The sequence below is a fragment of the Phocoena phocoena genome, chromosome 20 (assembly GCF_963924675.1).
Source record: "Phocoena phocoena chromosome 20, mPhoPho1.1, whole genome shotgun sequence".
NCBI lineage: Eukaryota > Metazoa > Chordata > Mammalia > Artiodactyla > Phocoenidae > Phocoena > Phocoena phocoena.
This window is the reverse complement of record NC_089238.1, coordinates 29,087,356-29,113,564: the sequence shown is the minus strand read 5'-3', so window position 1 is coordinate 29,113,564 and position 26,209 is coordinate 29,087,356. Positions and strand designations below refer to the sequence as shown.

Here is a 26,209-nt window from a genome sequence, read left to right as displayed (position 1 = left end):
GCATCTGTTTACACGTCTGTCAGAAATGCCAGCCCAGCTGAAGCCAGGGGAGAAGAAAATGTTTATGGGGCTATGGCCTCTGTTGAAAAAAAGGTCACCTTAAGGCTGACCTGCCACCACCCAGGGCCGTCCCTCAAAAGATAACCTAAGGACAGGACCCCTGAAGCAAACAACGACTTCCTAGGAAACAAATCTTAAATAGGGTAGTTTAGAGATTCTCAGACCAAAGAGGAAAATGTTGGTGATTCATGGCTGTGTTATGCCTCCGCTTATGGCATTTCTGCTTGCCTCCAGAAAATAACACCAGCGATAATGTGTTCTACATTCCAATGTCTTCAGGGTCTTTCCACCCTGGTGCTCTCCTCAACCCTACAAGGTCACACCTGACACCTACTTCTTCCATTAATTCTCCTCTCCTCCTCCGGGGACTAGGTCTGCTTTCCTTGCCACTTAGTAGCTGCCACCGCCTACTCTATTTGAGAGGATTTTCTCCCAGAGACTGGCTTCATAATAGGCCACCGTCTCCCTGGAGTTCCCTTTCTTCCCCACATCCCTAAAAACAAACACGCAGATCCTTCTGTTGTGACGTTTTAGCACATGAACAGCAAGTGGCTGAGCAAATGAGAGAATGAATACATCCTAGGGCTATTCAAAAACCCGTAACACTTAGTTCAAGGCTAGTGGTTTTTAGGTTTTGACGCTCTTCTAACATGTTAAATTGGTTTCAGTTGAAGTTCTGTCCATAACCATCTTTATTTAATTTCCTCTGAATTCAGTTTCATCATCTATAAAATGGAGGCAGTAGTACTCAACCTCTGTATGATTACTGGGAGAAATAAACACAAAAATACTTATAAAGGCATCAACACAGAGTAGGTGCTCAATACTTGCTAAGCTCCATTTTGACTCCTTTCGTTCCATAAAAACTTTCCCAACTCATGACGACTACTTATTTCAAAGAGCTCATGACTTACTTACTACGGCTGATGCCATTTATCTCACAATCAATTCTGTCTGCTTTCTGATGACTACCTTAAACCTCGATTAGAAGACCTATCACAGCACTGGACACATAGTGGAAACTTTCCAAATGCTTTGTAAATGGAATTTGGATCCATTTCTATTTGGAGACAGCAAACACCATGATGAAATGAAACCTTTACCCCAACCCTAAGATCTGACCCCTCCTGCCTCTCCAGCCCCATCTCACCTTCTTCTCCCCTTGGTCATGCTTCTTACCCTTACTCCTGCTTGGCCAGGTTTCCTCAGCTCCTTAAACATTAGCCTCTGCCTTCTCCTTGGCCCACTAACACTCTGAGCTTTGCTTCAACCAAAGCCCCTGCTGCCGCCCTTCCGGCTCAGCAGCCTGTGAGTTCCATCGTGAAGGCTGCAGGGAGGCCAAGCCGAACACCCTACCCCAGCTGAAACGGTGGAGGCTCTTTACTCCACCTTCTGAAATTTTGAGAATTTTAGCCCTTTCTCGAACCTGTAACAGGGCCCTTCCTGGATGCACGCCCTTTCTGGAGTTCTGCACTTCATTTTTAGGGCAGCCTACCTCCCTTTGACCTTCTTTTCTCTTTGACCTTCACTGATCAGTATGTTCAATGATAGTTATCTCATCATCCCAGGTTTCAAAGCTGCGCAAGGTGCATCATCTTCCCTTAAATGACAAGGTAACGTTGTTTTGTTCCAGAAGAAGATTCAAAACCCTATCCACACTCTGAGGTAGGTTCAGGGAAAAAAAAAAAATCATGCTTCTTTTCGAATGAAAGACCCATCCACACATTGTTATGTTTCTGACACAACCCTTAAAAGATGATGTGTCTTTGCCCCCCAGAGAAATCAGAGAACTACGAATTTCCTTTGGCGGTGATTTCAACAACTCTAACTCAACTAACTCCTTAATTCTTAAGATGTGGTCATGTAGATCCATTTTTTCCCCTTTTCCCTTGTCTCTTTGATATTCCAAAATGAGTTAGAGAGAAAACTGTGAACTTTCTTCATATATATCAACAATCGATGAACCCCTTTTCCTTGACAAGCATTAGAGTCAGCTCCCGGGCACTACACTTTCTATAGGACCTTAGCCTTCGTTTTTAAGTTTGACGCTATGGGTGAAGGAAAAAAAAATGCAGTTATCTTACAGATGTGCATTGGGGGCAGCTACTAAACGGTATTTTACTAGCTCAATATGGTAAAAGAAATCAGCCATAGCTGGCACCATCACACATTGTTTCAGAAAAGTGCACCGTGGAGAATTGACACTGTACCTATAATTTTAAAAGATTTGCTCATTTAAACCGACCGGCAGCATTTTCTGCCACATAATGGAGAAATTCACAGGATGCTGGGCCCCCTCACGGCTTCTATGGCTATAAAAGCCCCTTCATGCTGGATTTTTTATACTTGGTAAATTAATAGTTTACTGTTCTAAGATTCCTGCATGTTTATATTATTGCTTTTCTAACATAAAAGTTTGCAGTTGTTATGGAAACATATGGTAACATTTGCTGCTAAATTTTAAATGCATTTTCTACCCCTGTTACACACCTGAAATGAAGCCAAAAACTCTCTTTGCTTTACATTAGGCTGAAATTCAAACTGGTCTGGATGACTATAAATGGTTACTGTTTGTCTTGGCTCCTACCTGTATCAGATTTAGACTGAGGAATCTTAGGGAAGAAATTACACGGGATAAAATGGATATTTCTAAATTACAAGGCCTACAATTCCAGTGGCTCCAAATATCAGCTTTCTGTTTCATCTCAGCCTGCCAGAAAGAAAATGGTGGGGCTGGACAATAGAAGATGGACAACATTTACCCTCCAGAGCCAAAGGCTTCTTGTTTTGATTATCCTGGAGGGGGAGGCTGCCGATCCTGATGAGTTAAGTCTTGTTAGCAAATTAAATGGCTGTAGATTACAATGGGGCAAGGCATGAGTTTTAGCCCCTGGCTTTAACGTGAAATGACAAGAGTACGCATTCTTTCAACCCATTTTGTTCTGCAATTTTCCTCTTTGAGCACCTCACAATTCTCAAGTAATTGTTCATGATGACTCCTGGCCCTTGGGGATGTTGGCTTGGAAACTTTTACTGGACAGTTTTCTAAGTGGCCCAATTACCCATTTCTCCGCACCTTAACACCTCACCCAGGTAAAGTTTCCTTGTGCAATGTGACTAGTCATAAATACTACTAAAAAAATAACCGAAGCACTTTGGCTCAGAAAAATATCAGATGAGAATTCTTGCCGGTTTGAGCATCTTTCTGGAATTTTAAGTCAAGATAAACCAAGAGTCACAAAAGAACGTCAAATGTACACATTCAGTCTTGCTCTGGGACCTAGGAGACCTAATTCCTACTTACATCTTGGTCCTGAGGGCTTGATCTTCTATTCGTTTCATTTGTTTAAGAGTTGAGATTAACTGTCACAGGTTAACTCTCTCTCTTTCACCATGCTACTTGCTGAAGAGTTCCATTTTAAGTTTAGGACAAGATTAGACATTGTTTCTATATATTTAAGTGAACGGGTGAAAGAATTATGATGCTTTTCTAAGTATGGAAATATGAGAAGTTGCCAAAGATTTTTTGCTCCCTAGGCCCTTCCTCGTTTGGTAAGTAATAAGTGACATCCCCTAACAGTACATATGCAGAGGCTTCTATGCCAGTAACTGAAAAAATAGGGTTATAATCTTCCTGCCCCCCCTTTTTCATTCATTCAAATAAGGAATTTCAAGTTCTAAGGCATCTGTTCAAGCATCCAGGATGCTAGCTAAGCCAAGGGCTCAGAATATAGACAAAGCAGGGCCCAATCAGTAGTACAGGTTAGAGCTTTCACAAAACATGGATGACTACTGCACTATAATATTATACATATATATATATGTACACACACATATATATATGATATATACAAATTAAATATTACTTACATTATATATATAATTATATATACTGTTACATGTTTTCATGTTTCTCTACCTTTCTTCTTTAGAAAACAGACAGAGGAAAATATTTCTTAACCCATCAAGATGTAGAAAAGGCAATGATTAAAAAGAAGACACCAGAACCTCACTGCTTGGGCTCAAGTCCTGGTTTGGTCACTTACAACCTGTGTTATCTTGGGAAAATTCCTAGCCTTTCTGGGTCTTAGCTACCTTAATTGAGGTAACTTCTGAGTTTCAAGCTATCTACGTACGGGTTGGCATGAAAAGTAAGCAAAGGAAATATGGGGAAAACACTGAGAATAGTTCCAAGAGTCATTAGAAGTTAGCTGCTCTTATTAATGATGATGACGATTATCTTCATCTACTTCATAACTAATAGCATAATTATGATTAAGATGCTTGTCTCTTAATCCCTTCAGTTTGTAAGGTCAGCACTTCCCAACCTTTGACGATGTGATCCACCATCATGATTTTCAGCGATATTCATGAACCACCCTACACTATTATATTTCCAGAATTTTTCTTTAAACCAACTTAAAAAAAGACAACAACTTAAAGACGGACTTTAGTCCTGTCCTCAACAATATGACTTGGGAACCACGGATCCAAATGTCAATCACACTTTTCGAATCTAAAGCAAAATACCTAACCTTTAAAATACAAAGGATTCTTCGGTATATTACAAAATCATCTTCTGTGCCACCTGTGCACTGTGTGTTACACTTCAGAGGCCTCTGGGCGAGGCCTTGGCACATTTTCGAAGGGCACACCTCTGCATGAACTGAGAGACACCTCAGATTTGACAGAAACCACCACCGCTATCTGCGTGGACAATACACAGCCTTGTCAAGGGACCGAACGTGGGTGACTATCACTAAGCTTACTTCACTTAGCGCATATTCAAGTCTGAATCCTGTCTGAATCCTGTCTCGGTGCTGAAGGACTGAAAAGAATTCCCTTTCATTAGCCTAAGTCCCTAGTAATGCGAGCATTGTGCCGATGGGGAGACCGCGAACAGGGGGAGGCCCTTGTGAAAGAAAAAACGATGCTATACGCAAGAGGTCTCCTCCAATCTCTGCAGGCCGGATTAAATGTATTTTGACCCCGTGCTAACCCATTTTCCTGTGATATATTTGGTACAAGAAAAGATTAATTACTTATGAAAATCAGGCGAACATCTCTACAGCAAATGTATTATCGCTGTATAGGACAGGACATAAAGGTTTGCACTTGTACCATTAGCTCAGCTATAATAAATGAGATGCTCTATGTGATGTATAATATGGTAAAGAGAACACAGCTGTTTGCTTCTGTAGGAAGGTGCATAGGTGCACTGCACCTGAGTCTGCAAACACTTAATAAGCCCTCAACAACAAAGCTGCATCCCTCAGAACAGAGTTAGCTGAAAACCATTATCCATGGATAATTAACTATGTCAGGACACTGAGGTCCTAACATGAGGTCCTCATAATTCCCCACTAAGGGAAGGACAGTAAAGCATTATTATAATATATTACTGATATTTAATAAGAAGACTGTACTATTTGTGTGTTATTAATGCAAGCTGTAAGTTACAGCAGCATTTGAATTATTCTTGGTTTTTCTGGGCGCTGTATCCTGAAGGGCAAAGCAGCCCTTGGAGCTGAAGAGCTGTAAAGAAATACTTCCATTTGGGATTAAAATTTTAAAGATATAGTTGCAATTTGTTCTATTTATTTTCCCTCTGATCACATGAAGATATCCATGATGGACATTTATCACTGGAAAAGCCATCGCTAAAATGACCAGTGTTAAGGAGGTTCAAAGTTACATGCTGGTAAAACATGTCTAGTGGACTCCTTTGATCTCGAGGAGTCCATCATTTTGCTTCCTCCAAGTATCCTGGTCATTTTGAGACTCTCCCCTGTAGCACAAAGTATTTAAATTTCTCTGTAACAAGGCTCTTTGACGCCTGAAGACAAAAGCATCTCTCCATTTATTAAGATGACTTCCTACTGTGTGGGGCTGTTTTTTACCTCATAATTAAAATAGCACCTGAACACAACCATCTGTGAACGCAGATTAAGTTTTTACAAAATGTGAATATCCTTTCATTTTTTTCTGCCAAATTCCTCTAAAACTCATACATAATTTGTGTGACATAGCCTCCCCCCCCCAAAAAAGCTTAAATAAACTTCTACTCCAAAAAAAAAGGAGAAGTAGTTAGGGTAAACATTTTGCCTCTCACTGCAACCTTCCATGCGTCAATAAAATCCATAAATTAATGTACAGCTCTGTAATTTGCTCAAAGAATGAATGAGCTGTCAGTCTTTGCTTTCTGTTTCTAAGATTCTGTCAGTTTATGGCAACCCAGAGACACAGTTTGCCGCTTAATTTTCCTCTTCCTTTTTCAAATACACACGTTTTGGAAAAGACGTTATTTATACAAAAGGCTGCCAAGACACTGGGTTAGGATAGATTTGGATATACAGACTATTTCACAAGCCGGTCTTATTTAACCAAAATAAAGCCTCTTTGGGAGTCTTTTGTACAAACTGCAAATCCATAAATGCAGAGATTATAAACATTGATACAGACATTTCTTCCAGAGGGTTTTCCGACCTGATGTTAACTTTACATTAGAAATTCATGTTTCTTTAGAAACGTTGGCTTAGTTTAGTGAAATGGTTCCTCTGGTAGAGTTGGGGCTGTGATGTCAGCCGGGCTCCCTTCTAATAACCCTTATGAAATATTTACAATGAAATTGAACCACGCATGCGTAACAGCTGACTTTCGCGGCAGCCAAGGTTTAGGCTTACCTTTTTCCTTTTATTAAAGGAAAGAAATCGTTTTATGTTTTCCTCTTCTCCAGAAGATCAAACCCACATGTATTTAACAACTTCCCTGACCATACCTAAATGTGGCCATCAGTCTGAGCAATGAAACTGAAAGATTATTCTGACCACATGACATCTTTGTGCCATGAAGGAACAGCTGGGTTCCCCCATGGTGGAGCTGGGGATAAGGCATACACTCGAGGGTGTAATAGGAGAAATGGTGATCACCAGCAGTGGAGTCCCTGCCCTTCCTTCCTGAGAACCAAACTCTTCATTGGATTCCAAACGGCCAACATTTTTGCAGACGCCTTTTTTATGGTGATAATAAGCACCGTATACCCCTCATTCCCTTTCGAAAACTCTCATATGCTTCCTCTGTAAAAGGAAAGATGAAAGACTGCCAAGTTAAAGGCAAAAAGTACGTGCAAACATTTCCTCCAAGCAAGAACTGACATAGAGCAGAACAATGTTACAAGGTCGCAGAGGCAGTACCCAGACTGCATCCTGGTCTCCCGGCCGGGGTCACTGCCTGTCTTCTCTAGGTCACTGCCTGTCTTCTCTAAAAGTATGAGAAGGTTGCGGGTATTTTTCACTCAGAGCAGGCAGGACTTGCATTCTATATCAGAATCCTAGCCACCACACCATCTAGTCTGCAGACATGTACTGATCAGCCTGAATAACGGGTACAAATCTTGGAATTATTGCTAACATTCAAATCATTAGGAGACTTCATAAACCAACACACACGATCTGAATTTTCCCCTTCTCTTACAAATGTAGGAGACCTAGTAACACGGATCCAGCCTCCTTGCTGCCCACTTCAGATAGTGTGTGCACTTCCCCATTCACTTCAATCCCACCTCCCTGCCTTCATTTGTCTAGATTATCTGCCAGGCCCTGTTGACATTTGAGTCTGCAACCTCTTGTCTGAATTCACTAGAAAACTCACAAGTACCCACGTATTAAGTTGTTTTATCGTTTTGAGAACGAAGAACAGAAGAACACTTCCTTGAGAAAGCCCAGTGGCTCTTCGGGCATGATTTCACCATTTCATGTGCCCTCCTAACTCCTCAAAACCAGGTCTCTCCAGAAAAGATGACAACTCTAATTCGAAAAAAATACATGCACCCCAATGTTCACAACAGCACTATTCACAATAGCCAGGACACGAAAGCAGCCTAAGTGTCCATCAGCAGATGAATAGATAAAGAAGATGTGGGATGTGGTGTGTGTGTGTGTGTGTGTGTGTGTGTGTGTGTGTGTGTGTGATGGAATACTACTCAGCCATAAAAAAGAGTGAAATAACACCATTTGTAACAGCATGGATGGACCTAGAGATTATCATACTGAGTGAAGTAAGTCAGACAGAGAAAGACAGATACCATATGACATCACTCAGATGTGGAATCTAAAAAAATGATACAAATGAACTTATTTACAAAACAGAAATCGACTCACAGACAGAAAACTTATGGTTACCAAAGGGGAAAGGGCAGGGAGGGATAAATTAGGAGTTTAGGATTAACAGGTACAAACTACCACATACAAAAAGGTAAACAACAAGTACCTACTGTATAGCACAGGGAACTATACTCAGTATCTTGTGATACCTACAATGGAAAAGAATTTGAAAAACAAATATATATATATATAAACTGAATCACTCTGCTGTACACCTGAAAATAACACTGCAAATCAACTATACTTCTACTTAAAAAAAAAATCACAGTACCTAAAAAAGAAGACAAAAACAAAAACAAAAACCAGGCCTCATTCTCTTAGTCATGCAGCCCAGGTATAATGGTCTTCGGGGCCCTTGGTACAAAGGCAAGTACCTGTGTGAACACACAGAACATGCTCCGAAACACACAGGGAGAAATCAACAGCTTAGGGAAGGCCTACTTTACCTACCATGCAGAGCTGTCACCCTGCACCGAGACGGCCCTGCTCGTGTTTGCTTCACTCAGACTCACCCTGAGATTTCCACATGCACGCATACTTTCTTAATACGCCCTCTCTGACACGGTCTGTTTTCAGTGCCGCTGGAAGATGCTGTGCTTAATACGGCTCCCAATTCTCAGAGGCCCCCTCAAAGCTTTTAAAGCGAGCATAACATGCGGAATTTCAAACGAAGAACCAACAGCAGAAAGATCATTTACAGTAACTATACAAACAAGCTAAATGAAAGGCTTGTGTTCAAGTCATTAAAAATAATAATGCCAAAGCCCCGAGGGCTGAAATGTAAAGCTTCTTAGTGTGAGGAAACAGAAAAGGAGGGTGTTTATTATCCCAATAAGAAAACCTGCTAATTTATTTAGTAGGCAATTTTAGGAGGACGTTTGTTCACAGCGCAATCTCACTTGATCAGATTGGATAAAAAATAATAACCACAAAGAAAATGCCTGTTGACGCCAAGGGCTTTGGCCAGACGGGCATCACCCGGAGAGGCCAGCGCGAGGCTGCTGGGAGGCACGGTCCCTGGTGCCTCCCGCCTCTCTCCTCCCGGGCTCTCCGGAACCAAGCCCAGAGTTAGTTATAGAGTTCTCTCTCTCACACTTTGCAGATGATGCCTAACTCAAGACAACAGAGAAGAGGCGAGGTCTCCGGACCTGCCCGCCTACAACAAGTTTCTGTAAAGTAATGAATACAGACAGCTTGGGGACCGTTCACCTGTGCTGCCTGCCTCTTCCTGCCTGCAAAGTGGAACCACCAGGGATTGGCAGAAGGTACTTGTCTGACAGGGCCAGGACAGCCTTCCTCCTCAGTGACAGCCTGGGCCTCCCCTCTTAAACTTGACCCACCGTAATTCCTTCACAAGGCGGCAGCGAGGCAGCTGACAGTAGCAGCTGCAGCTCCTAAGCGAGATGGATGGAATTTTCATAACTGGTTCCCCAAGTTACATTTTACCTTCAAGATAATTTATGAGCTGCTCCGGAGCCTTGAAAAGACAATATGCTTGCCATAAAATTAACTGTAACAGTCTTGTAGGTTATAATTAACACTGGGAGGGTGGCACCAACTGGATGAAACACATGGCATAATTGATGGTGAAACTGGAAAGGGGGCAAGCTAACAGTATCATCACGGCACACGCCGCCTTAGCAAAACCGATACTTTCCAGGGGTTAATTACAATCGCCTTCCAGGTCTCCTGTTCTGGGAGGCAAGAGGCCAGAGCTGGCCAGGGAGCGGGGGAGATTTTGCTGGCAAGGCCACGGGGCACCTGGACACGGATGCAGTCGGCAGGCTGGAAAGAGAGGCAGGTCGAACCCAGAGCAGGCCGAGAATCTGGGAAGGTGCTTCCCAGAGTTCAGACCGGGCCCTCCACAAGCCTGCCTCGTAGACATGACTTCATTTTCTCAGTAAACTGCATCTTTTTCAGTGAAGATAAAGATCTGGGTGAAAAGAAGGGAATCAGAACTTCCAAAATGCCCTCCCAAGGCTTACGATATTCGTTCAGAATACAATAGAATGGAAGCATTTCAATTTAACGTGGGCATATCTTTGTAAAAACTCAAGATGGCCCACTAAACCTCAAGTTTATTAAACTACAGAGTAGCACCCTGTCCAGAGAAGAGGATGGACAGAAAGCTAGTAAGAAAAGGCGTGTCAATCACTCCCCTCTCGGAAAGAAACACTAAAGCAGCCTGAGCTATACCACCAAAACACTTAATATTCTAAACACACCAGAATCACTCAAGTAATTTCAGGAAGCAATGTTAAGGTGACTGATCTATTTTTGTTGCTTGATTTGTCTGTTTTGTTTTGTTTTGTCCTGGGACAAGATGGTGAAAATCATTCTGATAAATGATGCAACAGTGTCCCCTACAGGCCGACAGAGCTATTCCTCACCCCCTCCGTGCCCCACCCTGCCCTCGCTTCCTCAACTGGAAGCCAGAGTTAAGCTTTTATCTAGAACCCGGAATATACCTGACAGAGGAAAGTTGTAAAATACACTGGGGACACCCCTGAGATAAAATAAAATTACTGCTCTTCATGTGCGGTAAATTGTTCCCCAGGTATAAACATACTGTACAGCGGTGATTAACCCATTATGGAGAAGATAAATCCTACCTGTTCAGCCTAAGGGAATCTACTCCAATCAGCCTTGACTATAACCCGGCTCCGAAATTCCTCCACTTAGAGGATTTACAGATTCTTGGAGGCTAAACTTTGATGTTCTCATCTGGGCCCCTACACTCTTCCACCTCCTGAAAGATTGTAACCAGTATAAAAGAGATGACATAGCTACAAAGGTAGTAACTTTCCTTTACAAGGTTTCTGGTAGGGAGATTTATAAAGTATGAGCTGGAAACTACTTCCTCAGAGAGAGAGAGAGATGCCTCCACAACTAAAAAGTGTGAAACGTGTTTAGGTACCAGAGGAAATAAACATTTACAGACACACGCCTGCCTATCTCCACGCTGGGAAGGATCCTGGCAGGTTTCTAACCCTTACACTGTGAGACCCAGGTCAAGCACTAAGACAACACGCGAGTGGCTGACAGAGAGGAAAGCCTTGCTACTGCTCCGGCTGTGGCCACACAGCACAGGTCTGAGCTGGTCTGTTTTGGCTTAAATTCCATCTCCACTACCTACTAGCTGTGCTGCCTTGGGCAATGACTCTGCATCTCTCTGCCTCCCTTTTCTCACCTCTTCAAGCATTTACGACTCTGTCCGGCCCTTGGTGAGTTCTCACTAAATGTTAGCTGCTAGTATGGCTAAAATTCGGACAACTGCAGATTTCAAGGACGGTGGAGGTAGAAAGGTAAAGCCAGCAGGAGTGACACTTACCCCACCTTTAGTGACTCCCTGGGATCTAACTTAGAGGGTCACACCTTGTCAGAGCTGGAAGACGTCTTCGAGGTCACCTGGATCAAGCCACTTCTTGTGTAGATGAAGTTGCTGACATCCAGTGTCTGTGACGTGCCCAGAGGCTAGAGCCAGCTGGAGATGGGATTCAAACTGGTATTCAGACCTCTGTCTGTCAATTCAATGTGACAGTCCTTACTTAGGACAGGGCCTGACACAGGACGAGCTCTGTTTAACGCTCCTTCCTTCGCCAATTCAGCAATATCAAGCCCATACCATGAGGCTTGGATTTTACGTGGGGGCACTCTCTCAAAGGAGAGGCCAATTTGGGTGAGTCTGGCTCAGACTGTTGTTCACTTGTTTGTTGTGATCTGAAGAAGAGGCGTAATTTTTATTGAGCGCCTAGTATTTGACAGGTGCTTGCTCTAGGTGTTTTCCATGGAATCCCATAATCGGCCCTATGGAATAGGTTCTATTATTATCCCCTCAGGCAAGTTACAAATGAGAAAAATTGAGGTTCAGAGGGGTTAAGTAACTTGTCAAGTTCATTGTAACTTTCCTGGAGTCACAGAAGTGGATCCAAGATTCAAACCCAAGCCATCTGACTCAGCATCTATGCTCCCAACCTCTATACCATATTCATAAAATTTACTCTGGAAGAAATCATTTTTTCCCCCCATTTAACATGGAGAACTCTCTGGAGAGAAGATCGCCCAGAATTTATCCTATGACCCATAATCACATGTAGATTTCTCCCCTATTTCTCACTCACACTTGGAGACAGGCAGCTCTTACCCACTTGTAGCCATCACAGTCTCACAATGGAGCAGGGCTCCTCACAAAGGTCAGGCATGTGATGAGTCGCACAAGAACACTTCTGGAGAACTGGCCCCTTTCATCCCTGGGACAAGGGTTTCCCCCAGATCCTGACTTAATCTCTTGCATTGCATTATTAAGACTATGCTGTTTTCTCGCCTAGTGAAGTGTTACTCAGCTCTATAACCTCAGGGCCTACAATAGTGCCTGGTACCAGGTAGGCACGCGACAAATATTTGCGGAATCAGTGCATGACTGACAGCACACTCACAGTAACCATGACCACCATCTATCAAGTGCTGGAGTGCATTGTCACTTGGAATCCCCCCCAACACCAATGAGATACGTACACCTTCTCCCGTTCGCTTTTAAGAGATATTTGTGAATATAATGTGGCCTGAATTTAAGGCTTCCTTAAAGTGAAGACCTTTAAGGTGACACATCTTTTGTTTTAAAGTCACTGGGAACCCAGGTGTGGACTATCTAAGGAGAAATTAATGCTGTGGACTCCCAAGGACGGTGAGCCTCAGAACACTGATATTCCCTTAATATCTCACAAATCTGACCCATTAGAACTAGAGCTGCAAGTTTCATAACAAGTGATCACCTTAGGAGGAGGATCAGAAGAGAAAATGTTATCTCTATCTCAACTGAATAACCACATTTTGGTTCTTCCGAGTCTTTGAATGGGCAGGACGTGGCAACTACGCGCATTTTTAAAAAAAGAAACGTTCAGAGTTCCACTTAGGAAAACACTTCTTGTCATTCCACTAGAACAGAAGCTCCATGAGAGAAGAATTCTCAACAGTTTTGCTCATTGCTGTGTTTCTAACTGCCCGAACAGTGCTTGGCAAATAGCTGACACTTAATAGGTATTTGTTGAATAAATAAATGAATGAATCCATGTTTTCTCAAAAAGCTGAAGAAGCACTGCCTCTAAGAAACAGCCAGCAGCCACGCATAGTCAGAAAGCTGCCAGGAGCGGGGCTCATACCGAAGCCTATGTGTTGATTTTATAAATGAGATGCGCAGAAGTCAATTGGCTTTTGTCCCCCGTAAAACTGTTCAAATAATGACAGTAACAATGGTAATAACATTAACAACACTTGCCTCCTTAAGATAAGTTGCTGTATCTTGGAAAAAAGGTAACCCTATCTCTAGACTCATTTAATCCTGGCTCTAAATTTATACAATGTTTCAATTCCTACACATTTATGAGGAGGTTTTATGGAGTTATCGGATTTTATGGAGTCATCTGGTTCAGAGACACAAAGGACATTCCTCTGTGAAGGGCAGCGGAAAGCAGAAACTGCAATTATTACAGGAGACGGGGCAGATGCATTAAAAAAGAAAGACATGGATGGCAACTAGCCGGCCACAGCCTCCCTGCTGATCCCTGGAACCTTCTTCGTTTACCCCTCACTCCCACCCACGATGCTGCACACAAACTTAGCTCATTGCAGGAGACAGCTACTGAACTGGAAATGCCACAGCTTTTGGTCCCCAAATAACCTGGCCTGAAGCAGCAGCCACTCTCTGTGGCATGAATGACAGCAGTTGACATGGTCAGATGACTCACCACGTGCTGTCTCAGAAGATAATTACATCAGTCTCATCATCCCATAGCCCATCCTCAAGGCTGGTGGTTCCACTTTTTGTGACCACAACTTCTAGGATGGAAAACAAATTCTGGCCCCCATGCCTAGTCGCCAAGACTGAGCCCATCACTGTACTGATACCATCAGAGCCATATCCGGATGTCAGCAGATAACCAGCAGGGAGCAGCTGTCCTTTGAAATATGGACTCGAAGCCATATTTAGCCTCGGCTTTGTCCCTCCTGGCCTGAAACCTATTCCTTTATTCAGAGAAATGCCCCTAGGGAGGTCTTTCCCCCTGCCCCTGTTCTTCCTTTCTTCATTCATTCTATTTCACTTCCAGGAAGGGCAGGGACTCAGGAATGGCTGGCTCAGGGAGGAAACCATGTCTTTTTGTCCCGGACCCAGCTCAGTTCCATGCTCTTCACTCCTGGGCTCTTCCTCAAGTACCCAAGTCAGCCTGTGCCCATGGCACCCTTCCTCCCTCATGCTGGAAGCAAGGGTCAGAGGTGCTGTGTTGGGAGTTAAATACCAGAGAAGTGCCTATCAGAGAGCTCTCCTTACATCCAGTTTCAAGTTTTCCACCGCTGGCAGTGTCTCAAACGTTCATTCCTCTTCAAATTAAGAAGAAACACATACGTACTTATAAATACAGCAGTGGGCTGAGGAGAAAGCTGTTTTTATTCAGTCAGCCACTGAATCAATCTGAGTGCCAGGCACTGTTCTAGACATAGGGGATGTGACATGCTCAGGCAGCAAGGATGTGGCTCACACAGGGCACCGTTCTAACGGAGGAGACAGCTTAAAGTTATGCTGTGCAGGTTTTATAGTTGGTGCACAGCCAAATACCCAATCTCAAGGAGCTTACATTCTGGTAGGAGAGACAAAAATGTAAACACAGAATCAAGTACATATATAATACATGTTGGGTTACTCCTTCTCATAAGCTTCTATCAAACTGTAAGTTCCTGGGACGAGACTCCATTGCTAAATCATTCTTCCGTTTCCCACAGTGCCACACACAAAAAAGAATGAAAATCTGCATGCTAGCCATTGTGTTCTTATTATTCTCCCCTTGCCCTCCCCTACATTAAACTATAAATTATTTCAGAGTTGAGACTGTTTCATACTCATCTTGCCACTTTGCACAGCATCGAACACAGTTAACTTGTACATAACAAGCACTCAGTAAATAATAGTTTATAATTGTGAAACTGGACTGGGCCAACCTGTCAGTTTTGAATAGAACTCAATCCTGCCAGGAGACAAGAGGAGAGACCAGATAACCATGGAGAAAACAGTAATGTGCTGGCCTTAGAACCAGAGTTGATCCACAGAGTCATTTACACAAACCGTTAGACTTGTTGCACCCAGATCAGGGTTCTGAAGCTGATTCGCTTAGAAAAGTAAATCCTATTCATTACAAGGTCAGGGTTATGACAACTAGATTTTGGAGCCCTAACAAAGGTGTCTAAAGTGGATCCATCCTGGAGGTAAGGGGTGATGGCTGGGGCTGTGGAGGAGAGCAAGATGGTCAATAGGAAGATGTTTGGTTGTTTTACTGGTCTAGAAAAGATGCTAACTTGGCAGTTTTTTTGAGAAGCCAAAGCCCAATATGGGGAAGACATGTCTTATAAAGACGTCTAGGTCTAGAGAATTACTTTTAACTCTCAGAAGGAAGTAGTTCTAAAAGCTTTGCTAAGAAACTGCCATAAACATGTTTAAAAAACTTTTCTCAGTACCATTCTAAGCTCCTTGGACCCAAATGAAGTTGTCTACTACGGGAATACAGTAAGCCCTGTTTGAGCCTAGAAGTTAAGAACTTAGGTGGAGAGTTTCCACTTAATTAGGCTACATTCCTATCCAGTGTGCAATGCTCAGAGATTCTACAATGAAAGAAATGAAAGACAATGGTAGAAGGGAGAAGTAGGGGGTCTACAGAAACAAACAAACAAAATATGCACGTGGGCCGCCTGCAAATAAATCAAGGGCCAGGCCTAGCCATGGAAATGGAGAGATGGGCACAGCTGCATACTCATGCCAGCTTCGTCTGGAACTCCATCCATCTTATTAGCCAGATACCCCTAATAGGCTCGTGACTTCCTTACCACTTAAGGGATAAGTCCTTAAGTCTGTCATGTTTGAAAATCTCCTAATAAAAAACTAATGGTGTTAAACAAGCACATGAAAAGATACTCAACATCATTAGTCATCAGGGAAATGCAAATCAAAACCACAATGAGATAACATTAGGATGTCTGTAATCTAAAAAAGGTAAAAGGACAGGTGTTGGCAAGATAGTGGAAAAATCAAAACCTTTGTGTACTACTGGTGGGAATGTCAAACGGTCTTATCCCCAGCAGTTGGGGATAAGAGTCTGGCAGTTCCTCAAAAAGTTAAACATAGAGTTGTTATGTGACCCAACCGTTCCAGGCCTAGGTTTACACTCAAAGAAAGTGAAAACATGCCACTCAAAAACGTGTACATAAATGTACATAGCAGCATTATTCATAAGTGCCAAAAGTGGAAACAACCCAAATGTCCATCAACTGATGAATGGATCAACGTAACGTGTTCTATCCATACAATGGAATATTTTTTTGGCAATACAAAGGAATGAAGAACTGATACATGCTGCAATGTGGATGGACCTTGAAATCATTACGCTAAATAAAAAAAGCCAGATACAAAAGGTCACAAATCATATGATTCCATTTATAGAAAATGTTCAGAACAGGCAAATCTATAGAGACAGAAAGTACAACAGATTAGACAGAAAGTGGTTGACAGCGAGTGTGGGGAGAAGGGGAACTTGAGAGTGGTTGTTCACAGGTCCAGGGTTTCATTTTGGGGTAATGGAAATGCTCTGAAATTGAATAATGGTGATGGCTGTTCAATCTTGTGAATATACTAAAAAAAAAAAAAAAAAAAAAAAAACCCACTTAACTGTATACTTTCAAATGATTAATTTTATGTTATATGAATTACATCTCAATTTGGCTTCTCAAAAACCCCCGAATGGCCTGGCTTTTGCCTTATTTTTTGTATTTGCACCTTACTGAGCAAAAATTTAAAGGACAGTGCTTTAAAGGTAAAAGGCACAGTTCGTTCTAGAAGCGTTCCTCAGCTCCCCGAGTTATCCTTCACCCAGCTTTCTGCTCACTGTAAATCCCCATGGACATACACAGTTGAGTCAAAACCTCTGTAAATCTCCATGGACATACACAGTTGAGTCAAAACCTAAGATGAAAAAATGTTACCTTTGGGTAATGTTTAGAAGGTTTTTATTTCTATTTTAAACACAAGTATTGTCTGGGTGAGGCTTGTATGATATAGACAATAGAGTTCAACATAAGGGATTTTCAACAGTACGGCAATGCTAGACTTCAGAGACATCTACAGTTAAATACTTTCCTGGGAGGGCAAGAGCAACATGCCACTCTGTTGTGGTCACGAGGGCTCCACCACTTTCTTTTCCACTGCTTTTCACAGCTTCTTTCTAGGAACTTGCTAAATTCTCATCCCCAGACAAATTCTTTTTTTTTTTTTTTTTTTTTTTTTTTAACAGTACGCGGGCTTCTCACTGTTGTGGCCTCTCCTGTTGTGGAGCACAGGCTCCGGACGCGCAGGCTCAGAGGCCATGGCTCACGGGCCCAGCCGCTGCGCGGCATGTGGGATCTTCCCGGGCCGGGGCATGAACCCGTGTCCCCTGCATCGGCAGGCGGACTCTCAACCACTGCGCCACCAGGGAAGCCCCAGACAAATTCTTAAATTGGCCGCTGAGCACAGTTTAAGAATTTATCTCATATACAGCACCTCACACGGTATTTTGTATATAGTAGGCATACAAAATATACAAAAATGTTCATGGAATAAAATCGTTCTCTTTCAGATAGTAGAGGCACGGCATGTGCCCCCGAAGAAGAGCACGGAGATTTGTGAATGCCAATGTCACTGGTCAGAAACCAGGACCCTCAATGCCCACAGGAAGCTGGGAGAGAGCTTTAAATAGATTACTCTTATCCATTAAAAAGTAAGGGAACATATAGCTTGTGACCGACCCATTGTTGGCACTAATGAGCATCGCAATGATGTTTCTTTGAAAAAGGAATAAAGAAAGGAACAGACTATCTACTCAATTAACATTAGGTGCTTTCTTATTTTTTACAGAAGAACTGCCAAGTGTGGTAGTAAAACAGTATGCAAGAGTCACATGTATATTAAGTACCGAAAAAAAAAGAAAAAAGAGTGTATAATCTTCAGTGGCCAGATGCTGAAACAGATCACAGTTTTTTTGTAAAGCGTTTTTGCCAGTGTTTGACTTAGTTACATTCTCTAGACTATGCTCGCAAGCAGGACAAAAATAATTTGCTTCTCATTGTGACCTGTGCAAAATAAACAAAGGCGCTGATTTTTCCTATTTCTTATTTAGAAAAACAACTCAGGCCTGGACATTGAACTGTACCTTTTCTTTAGTGCACTTTTCAAATGATAATTTCTTTCACTGTCACCATTAAATCTTAATCCATTCCAGCTCCTTGCATGGGTCACTGAGTCTATATGTACTGCTGTTATTTTAAAATGTTTCCCCTTGGTAGGGAAAGAGGGGGAGAAAAGATGCTGAGGGCCAGATGGGCCTCTTCACAGTTCATTTATCAAACCTAATACATCGGGCTCCACCCTCCTCTCACTCACTACTGCGGTTAAACTTCCATATAATTTGGTAATCATTTTCATTATCAGAGAGTGACCCTAAAGCAGCCTATCCGGAGACACCCAGCCCTTGCAGCTGCTCTTTTTCTGCCTCTTCCTACAGTAGACCCTAAGAACCTCCGAGTTTATTAGCTGCAGACTGACCTTTGGGCTGCAGAGGTCAAGAAGGGGTCAGATCAGAGGGCTTGCCCAGTTCTTTAAAAGCTATAACAAGCTGTCCATCAGGCAGAGTGGACTGTATAAACAAAGCCAAATCTTCAGAAATTCTGTACCACTTCTGTTAACACTTACCCTGCATTCACACGGCTTCTCCCGAAGTGCTTTGGATCATTCAACTCTGGGGAAGTGAATAGACAGCCCTAATAAGTCTATTTGGAGAGGGTTGTTTATGGGATTACTGGGCTTGGGGAAGGAAACCCACAGCACTCAGATGTGCCTCTAGAATCCCAGGGTTGTGTGACACTGTGACAAACTCAGTTACCCCGAGTCACGCAGAATTGACACTTCCCTCCAAAAGCTAAATTACAGGGAACATATGCTTTCAGTTTAAGAGACTTCAGTGAGTCCCAAACAATGGCTCGGCTCCTGGCCGAGGAGAGAGAGACAAATATTTTAAAACCAAGTTACAAGTTGCACTTAATATAGTCTCCCTAATATCATTAACATAAATGAACCTACTGAAGTGGGGGGAACCTTTACTACAACAGACCTATACTAAAGCTACCGCCAGCTGTGGAGTCTCAGGTGACCTAAATTTCTCGAAGTTGTACTCTTCCTAATGCGTTCTCTAACGTGCAATATCAGGTAATTAGAGTCATCTGCATTTAACTTTCAGAGGAAAACATGTCTGTTATCTAAATCTAAAGGATCCCCTGATAGCTTTGATGAAAGTAAAATACTGTAACCCACTGCTTGGCCTTTGACGAGCGCTAATTATTATCTCTCAAAGCACATTTTTCCTTGTGTAATTCCAAGGTACACAATAGGCCAACGTCTGAAACACTGGCAGCTCGGTCAGTGCTGCAGTGGGTGTTTTATAACTTTCACCACCACACGCCCGATGGCTACTCGAGGCGATGCCCGATTCCAGACGGCCAGAGGAAGCTTTGATGAGGAAAAGAAAGGTGTATGGTAACTGTCTGTTTATACAGATGATATGGATGAGTCTTTTAGATAGGTCACCGGGATGGGAAACATCAAATGGCGCTGGTGAAGGGGTAGGGGGAAGGATTATGGTTATTTAATACTCTGAGGACACTTCCTTCTGAGCTCTCAAGACACCACCCGCTTGAAATCTTCTTTCAGGTGTTTAGTTTTAAGGAGGTCTGCAGAGTGTCAGCTGCTAAGCCCTTTCTTGTCTCCTCCCCTACCACAAAGGACTGGAGAAGTTTTGTTTCAGATGCTAGACTACATCAACTTCAGCTCCGGCACCAGCTCCTGATTAAACTGTTAGCAGTTAAGGGCCAGAAATGCTGAAACCAGACTCCTTTTAAACACGCCATCTTGGCCACGCTGTCTGATGAGCTGGTGTATTAGGAAATTATTGTTAACAAACCAAGTGCACTCAATAGAAGACATCCATTCTCAACATTTCCTCTAGCTGTGCTGTCTTTGGAGGGGTTGGGGGGATGGGAGAGAGTTTACAGGGGGCTCGCTCTCTCTTTCTTTCTTCCCTTCCTTCCTTCTCTCTCCCCACCCACCCGCCCACCTCTTTCTTTATCCCTTTCCTATTTAGTAAGAACACCAGGGAAATTCCCTGGCGGTCCAGTGGTTACAACTCCACATCTTCACTGCCGAGGGCCCGGGTTCACTCCCTAATCAGGGAACTAAGATCCCACAAACCCCACAGCGCAGCCAAAACAAAACCAAAACCAAAAACTAAAACAAAAGAAATCACCAGGGGAAAAGATATAAAAGGTCAAAGAGAGAGAGAAGCCTCTTAGATGTCCCCTCATGGATATTCCGCTATTTAATAGAATATCCATACTTGAGTGAATATACATATTTAAACTGTAATACAAAGAAAATGTTAAAATTAATTATTGAAACTTCAATTGAAAGTCATTTCACGACTGTAGTTGAAACTGTCATTTACCCTGACCACACTACAAAAAAGGGGGCAAGGGGAGAATGTCATTGGGAATTTTAAAATTATGGTTTCAATGCAAGTCTAAATTCAGAGACAATACACATATGTGAAAAAGCAGCTTTCTGATACCCAATCCGAATGGACAGTTCATCCTCTTAACTCTCCTTCCTTGGAAAATGCTCCTCTTCAGGCTTGTTCAGGCAAATCTATTTTTATGAGAACTGTTACTAGTAAAGCCATCAATGATTGTAATTCTGTGGCATGAACTCATTTGGAGGATATCATGGCTATCAATAAATGTTCTTGACTCCCAGGCACACAGAATTTTTAAGCATCGAATAAGACTCTGACACAAAATCCAGCATCATTTTCCTGATTCCTCTACCTCTTGCTTAGAGACAGACGGTAATTCAACAATACACATTATGCATCTGAAGGATAACTAACATTTGAGGGAACTGGTTCCAGGTTTCTACCAACCAACCAGCCGCTGTGCGAAGAAGAGCAGGGTAACGTGGCATTTAGTATGCAAGCACCAATTCTGTAAAACCTGATGGTCTGCAGAAACTTGCTACCAGTTAACAGCTTTCTAACCACAGCTAAGTCCATGTGCAAAGAAACTGGGCTGAAGCCAAAGTCATTTCTCTATGGTCAGTTCTGAAAATGGGGTTGTTGAATAGACTAAGTTCAAGCGATCTGTCTCCCGAGTGATGTAAGAGTACCGTGTGGATTTCCCAGACATCTGCTCGAACTAAACAGCAATGCTCGTCTTTTAGATGGTTGATTAAAAGGGTTCTCCAACATCAGGTACTTAAATTACCGTACTCTCAAGATGCAAACATTTCTGCTAAATGTTATACTCGGGGGTAAATCATACATGCACGCAGATGACATCACGGATCATTACAATTAATGTTAGGTACCATGTGTAGGAAAGCTAACTTTGGCTGAAAGCATCTGTAACTTGCTTCTTTTTCGTGGCCCTTCCAGAGAGAGGGATGAGACCAGCCGTCAGGAAGGGATTAGCCAGAGAAAGCTCTTGTTTTCCAGGGACAACAAATCCCATTTCGTAATAAAACAAACCTGGCATGCCATTCCCTCCTCAGGTTCTGGCGAGCGGTGAGTGTGGCAAGGATGGCCGTCAAGATCTCATTCCTTTGTTCTACAGGGGTCCCCTCTCTTCTAACTTCCCGAAGCACAGCATTTGTCTAGAAGAAATGATCCCCCAAAAGAGAAAGAGAAAGTACAAAAATTAATAATAAAAAAAAGCCCATAAGCAAATAAGGGCAGTAAATCAATGGCTTTTTTATTATAGTTCCCCTGCTAACAAATCAATACAATAAATGATGGTCAAAAATGGCCAGCATATATTTTGTGTTTAATCAATGTACATGGCACACAAGGTAAACTCTAAAGCTCCATTGCCTTAAGTAACACATCAAGATACTGTGCATCCTCGTTCTAATTTTCTCAGTGCACCAATGGCTTTTTTATCCTGGGAACTGCCTACCACGAGCTATTATTAGAAATGATTTTCACGTACAGTTTACCATGAGTTGTTTCTTTGGCCCTTTAAAACACAGCAGTCTCTGACTTTCCCTCTCTCTCGTTCCTGCCACCCAGCTAAGGCTTACTGCACTCTTTCTTATTTGAATCATTAATTTCTATTTCCATCCATGCCAGGAATATTTTTTTTTTTGAGGGGAGGTTCACTCATTTTCCGTGCTTGTTGCAAATCAAGAGCTTGCAAAGAAAGAAACACCAAGAGCACAAGAATCAGAGAACAGTGTGCCTCCATGAATATCTTTCCAGCTTTGAAAATCCATTACATACTTTGAATAGTAGGTACAGGGATTCTTATACAGAGTAGACTTATGATTTGAGGAAGAATCACTTATTCTTTGGTTATTGTTGTGGTCCTTAAAAAAAAATTAGGCTCACGGGTGAGTACAAAAACCACCCAAGCAGTCAAAGCACAAGCACGTGGCACCCTGTTTACTCTAACAAGTAGCATTACATCAAAACTCAAATTTGAAACTGTCATTTCAACTTATCTACAGCTCACCTCTGTAGGCTCTTTTTTTTTTTTTTTTTTGCGGTACGCGGGCCTCTCACTGTTGTGGCCTCTCCCGTTGCAGAGCACAGGCTCCGGACGCGCAGGCTCAGCGGCCATGGCTCACGGGCCCAGCCGCTCCGCGGCATGTGGGATCTTCCCGGACCGGGGCACGAACCCGCGTCCCCTGCATCGGCAGGCGGACTCTCAACCACTGCGCCACCAGGGAAGCCCTGTAGGCTCCTTTTATGTGTATTCTAAACATGCAAATGTCTGTGACACTAGGACAACAATTAAGGAAACAATGGAAAGTATTCTACTGGCACTTGAAATTTGAGTGAGCAAATGCCTGTCAAGTTTTAATCACAGAACTTTTCATCACATGTATTTATCTTCACATAACTGGAGTAGAAACCTTTAAGATTTACAAATGTTGTTTTTCATGTAAAGGTAGTGGGGCTTCTTTGGAGATGTTATAACCAAAGCGGTTGCCAAAAGGAATAAAATTGCCACTTCCTCTGTTCTAATTACTCAGTGTATTTATTTAACTGATGTCAATACCTTCATTTACTTGAAAAGCGCACTCAAAATTTGATTCACATGGATCTTGAAATACTACTTATTTAGTCCTCTACCACATTTTACAGTGTATATTTAATATCTTCATGACAACCTTGAGAAGAGGTGTGGTGAACATTTGCTGTTTGGGTTGCCTCCCATCCATACCCAGTCCTCCTTTCCTATAAGAGCACCCAGATCTCCTTGTGGGGAAGTGTTTTATGTACTCTTAGAAGTGACAGTAATCACTGTCAACCAAAGTGTCCTGCTTTCCCCCAACAAGGATGTGGGTCAGGCCAACCTGATTCTCTTTTCCAAGACTTTAGACACTTAAGAATGACAAAGAAAGGGGAAACAAATGTGGAGGCAATTTATCTATTTCCTTAGTTTCTACCACCCATGGTCCTCAAAGTATTCCCGGTTTCCTGAACTTTCTGAGTCCAGATCATTCTTTCTTTTGATACCTTGAGCTATCCAATATCCTTTCAATAAAGTTCCATTTTGTTCAAATTCACCAGAATCTGTTTCTGTTGCTTACAATCAAGCACCCTAACTGATACAAACAGGTAACACTGGAAGTAGTATCTTCACTGTAAAGGAAGGATCCACGATAACCTGACTAGAATTAGCCAGGAAAAAGGACCCTGATCTCTTCCTCCTGGACCCAGAATTACAGCTACTATACCGGCGATAAAACCAACTGGATACTCTATGAGCTCCCAGGTCAACATTTTCGGCCCTCCAGCACAGGGAGGAATGCTGCGTTTCTCTAGGCGACGCTATGGCGTGAAACCCAGGCTCCCAGTATCTAAAGCAGGGTTGCAAATTCAAATAGCCATTAGGGCCAGAAAGGTAACATGAATGAGTGAGGCAAGGTTCCTGAAGAGGGCATATGCTCTATCTAAAAAGACAGCCACTACTCAGTCCCAGATAACTCTGCCATTCAGAAAAGCTGTTTTGTCAGTGCCTGATTCACGAATTTTCAAAATAAACAAGAAACCTGTTTTTTTTTTAAATGTGAAAACTTGTAATTTTAAAATGCTGGAAGCTAATTTTTAAAATTTTTAGTTTTTATATAAATTTGGTTTATTTTTTAAATTTTTATTGAAATATAGTTGATTTACAGTGTTGTGTTAGTTTCAGGTATATAGCAAAGTGATTCAGTTATACATATATACATATGTATATATAAATATATATATTCTTTTTTTATATTCTCTTCCATTACAGGTTATTACAAGATATTGAGTATAGTTCCCTGTGCTATACAGTGGGTCCTTGTTGGTTACCTGTTTTATATATAGTAGTATGTATATTTTAATCCCAAACTCCTCATTCATCCCTCCTCACCCCCTTTCCCCTTTGGTAACCATAAGTTTGTTTTCGATGTCTGTGAGTCTATTTCTGTGTTGTAAAAAAGTTCATTTGTATCTTTTTTGTTTTTAGATTCCACATACAAGCGATATCGTATGATATCTGTCTTTCTCTGTCTGACTTACTTCACTTAGTATGATAATCTCTAGGTCCATCCATGTTGCTGCAAATGGCATTATTTCATTCTTTGGCTGTATTCCATTGTATATATACAGCACATCTTCTTTATCCACTTATCTCTCGATGGACACTTAGGTTGCTTCCATGTCTTGGCTATTGAAAATAGTGCTGCCATGAACAGTGGGGTGCATATGTCTTTTCAAATGGTGGTTTTCTCCAGATATATGCGCTGGATCATTTGGCAGCTCTTTTTTTAGTTTTTTTAGGAACCTCCATACTGTTCTCCATAGTGGCTGCACGAATTTACATTCCTACCCGCAGTGTAGGAGGGTTCTTTTTTCTCCACACCCTCTCCAGCATTTAGTATTTGTAGCCTTTTTGATACTGACCATTCTGACTAGTATGAGGTGATACCTCATTGTGGTTTTGATTTGCATTTAATACAAGTTTTAAAGGTTACTTTCCATTTACATTTATTACAAAATATTGGCTATATTCCCCATGTTCTACACTACATCCTTGAGCCTATCTTGCACCCAGCAGTTTGTACCTCCCGCTCCCCCATCCCTATATCGCCCCTCCCTCCTCCCAAACTTTTTTTAAATACCATGTGGGCCAAACAAGAAACAACAATGTCTAAACAGAACTCAGGCAGCTGCCAATTTGCGACCTCTAACGTAAAAGATGTCTAATTTCGGAGAGGTCCTGGCATCAACGGGTATTCTAACAACAGCATTGCTCCTTGTCTGTGATACCCCCACCTCACGTACTTAAAGTCGGAAGGAACCTCAAAAAGTCATGTAGTTTATCACTATGTCTGCAGGTACATATTATTTTACCTAAAATGCTTCAAATAGAAAACAAAATACACATCTAGATGGCTCCAAAGACATGATGAAAATAAAATTATTTCTCCATTTGACGGTATTAAAATAACTTTCAAAAAAAGTCATTTATCTCTTCTCTGCCTTTCACATAATTTAAATTTTATCCAGAAGCCCTTGTTTTCCAAGGATCCTGAAGAGCCTCTAAGAGGGGAAGGAGGAAGGATTGAAGAAAGTGAATTTGATGAGGGCAGGGGACCGTGTCTGTTTAGTTACCACTGTATCCCCACTGCTCCCCTAATGACTTTTAATAAATATTTGTCAAATCAGTAATAAAAGCAGGAACTTGAAAAACAAGTATTGCAAAACCGAAGAGCAACGGAAGACTGTCTTCTTTTAGGAAATTACTATCATATAGGCTTAAAACTCATAAAATATATAAACTAAGAGACAGTTATGTGCTCTACCAAGGAGCTCTCTTCACTTCACAAAAGG

The 26,209-nt window shown here is 42.1% G+C and overlaps 1 protein-coding gene across 1 annotated transcript in view; it reads right to left on the bottom strand.

Annotated features, from left to right (window-relative positions):
* The window catches only part of FTO (FTO alpha-ketoglutarate dependent dioxygenase), a 375,878-nt gene that overhangs the window by 140,290 nt on the left and 209,379 nt on the right, over window positions 1–26,209 (bottom strand). The window contains exon 8 of the mRNA XM_065898933.1: window positions 21,869–21,993. Within this exon, the coding sequence (XP_065755005.1) occupies window positions 21,869–21,993 (125 nt within the window). The remainder of the gene's footprint in view (window positions 1–21,868; window positions 21,994–26,209) is intronic.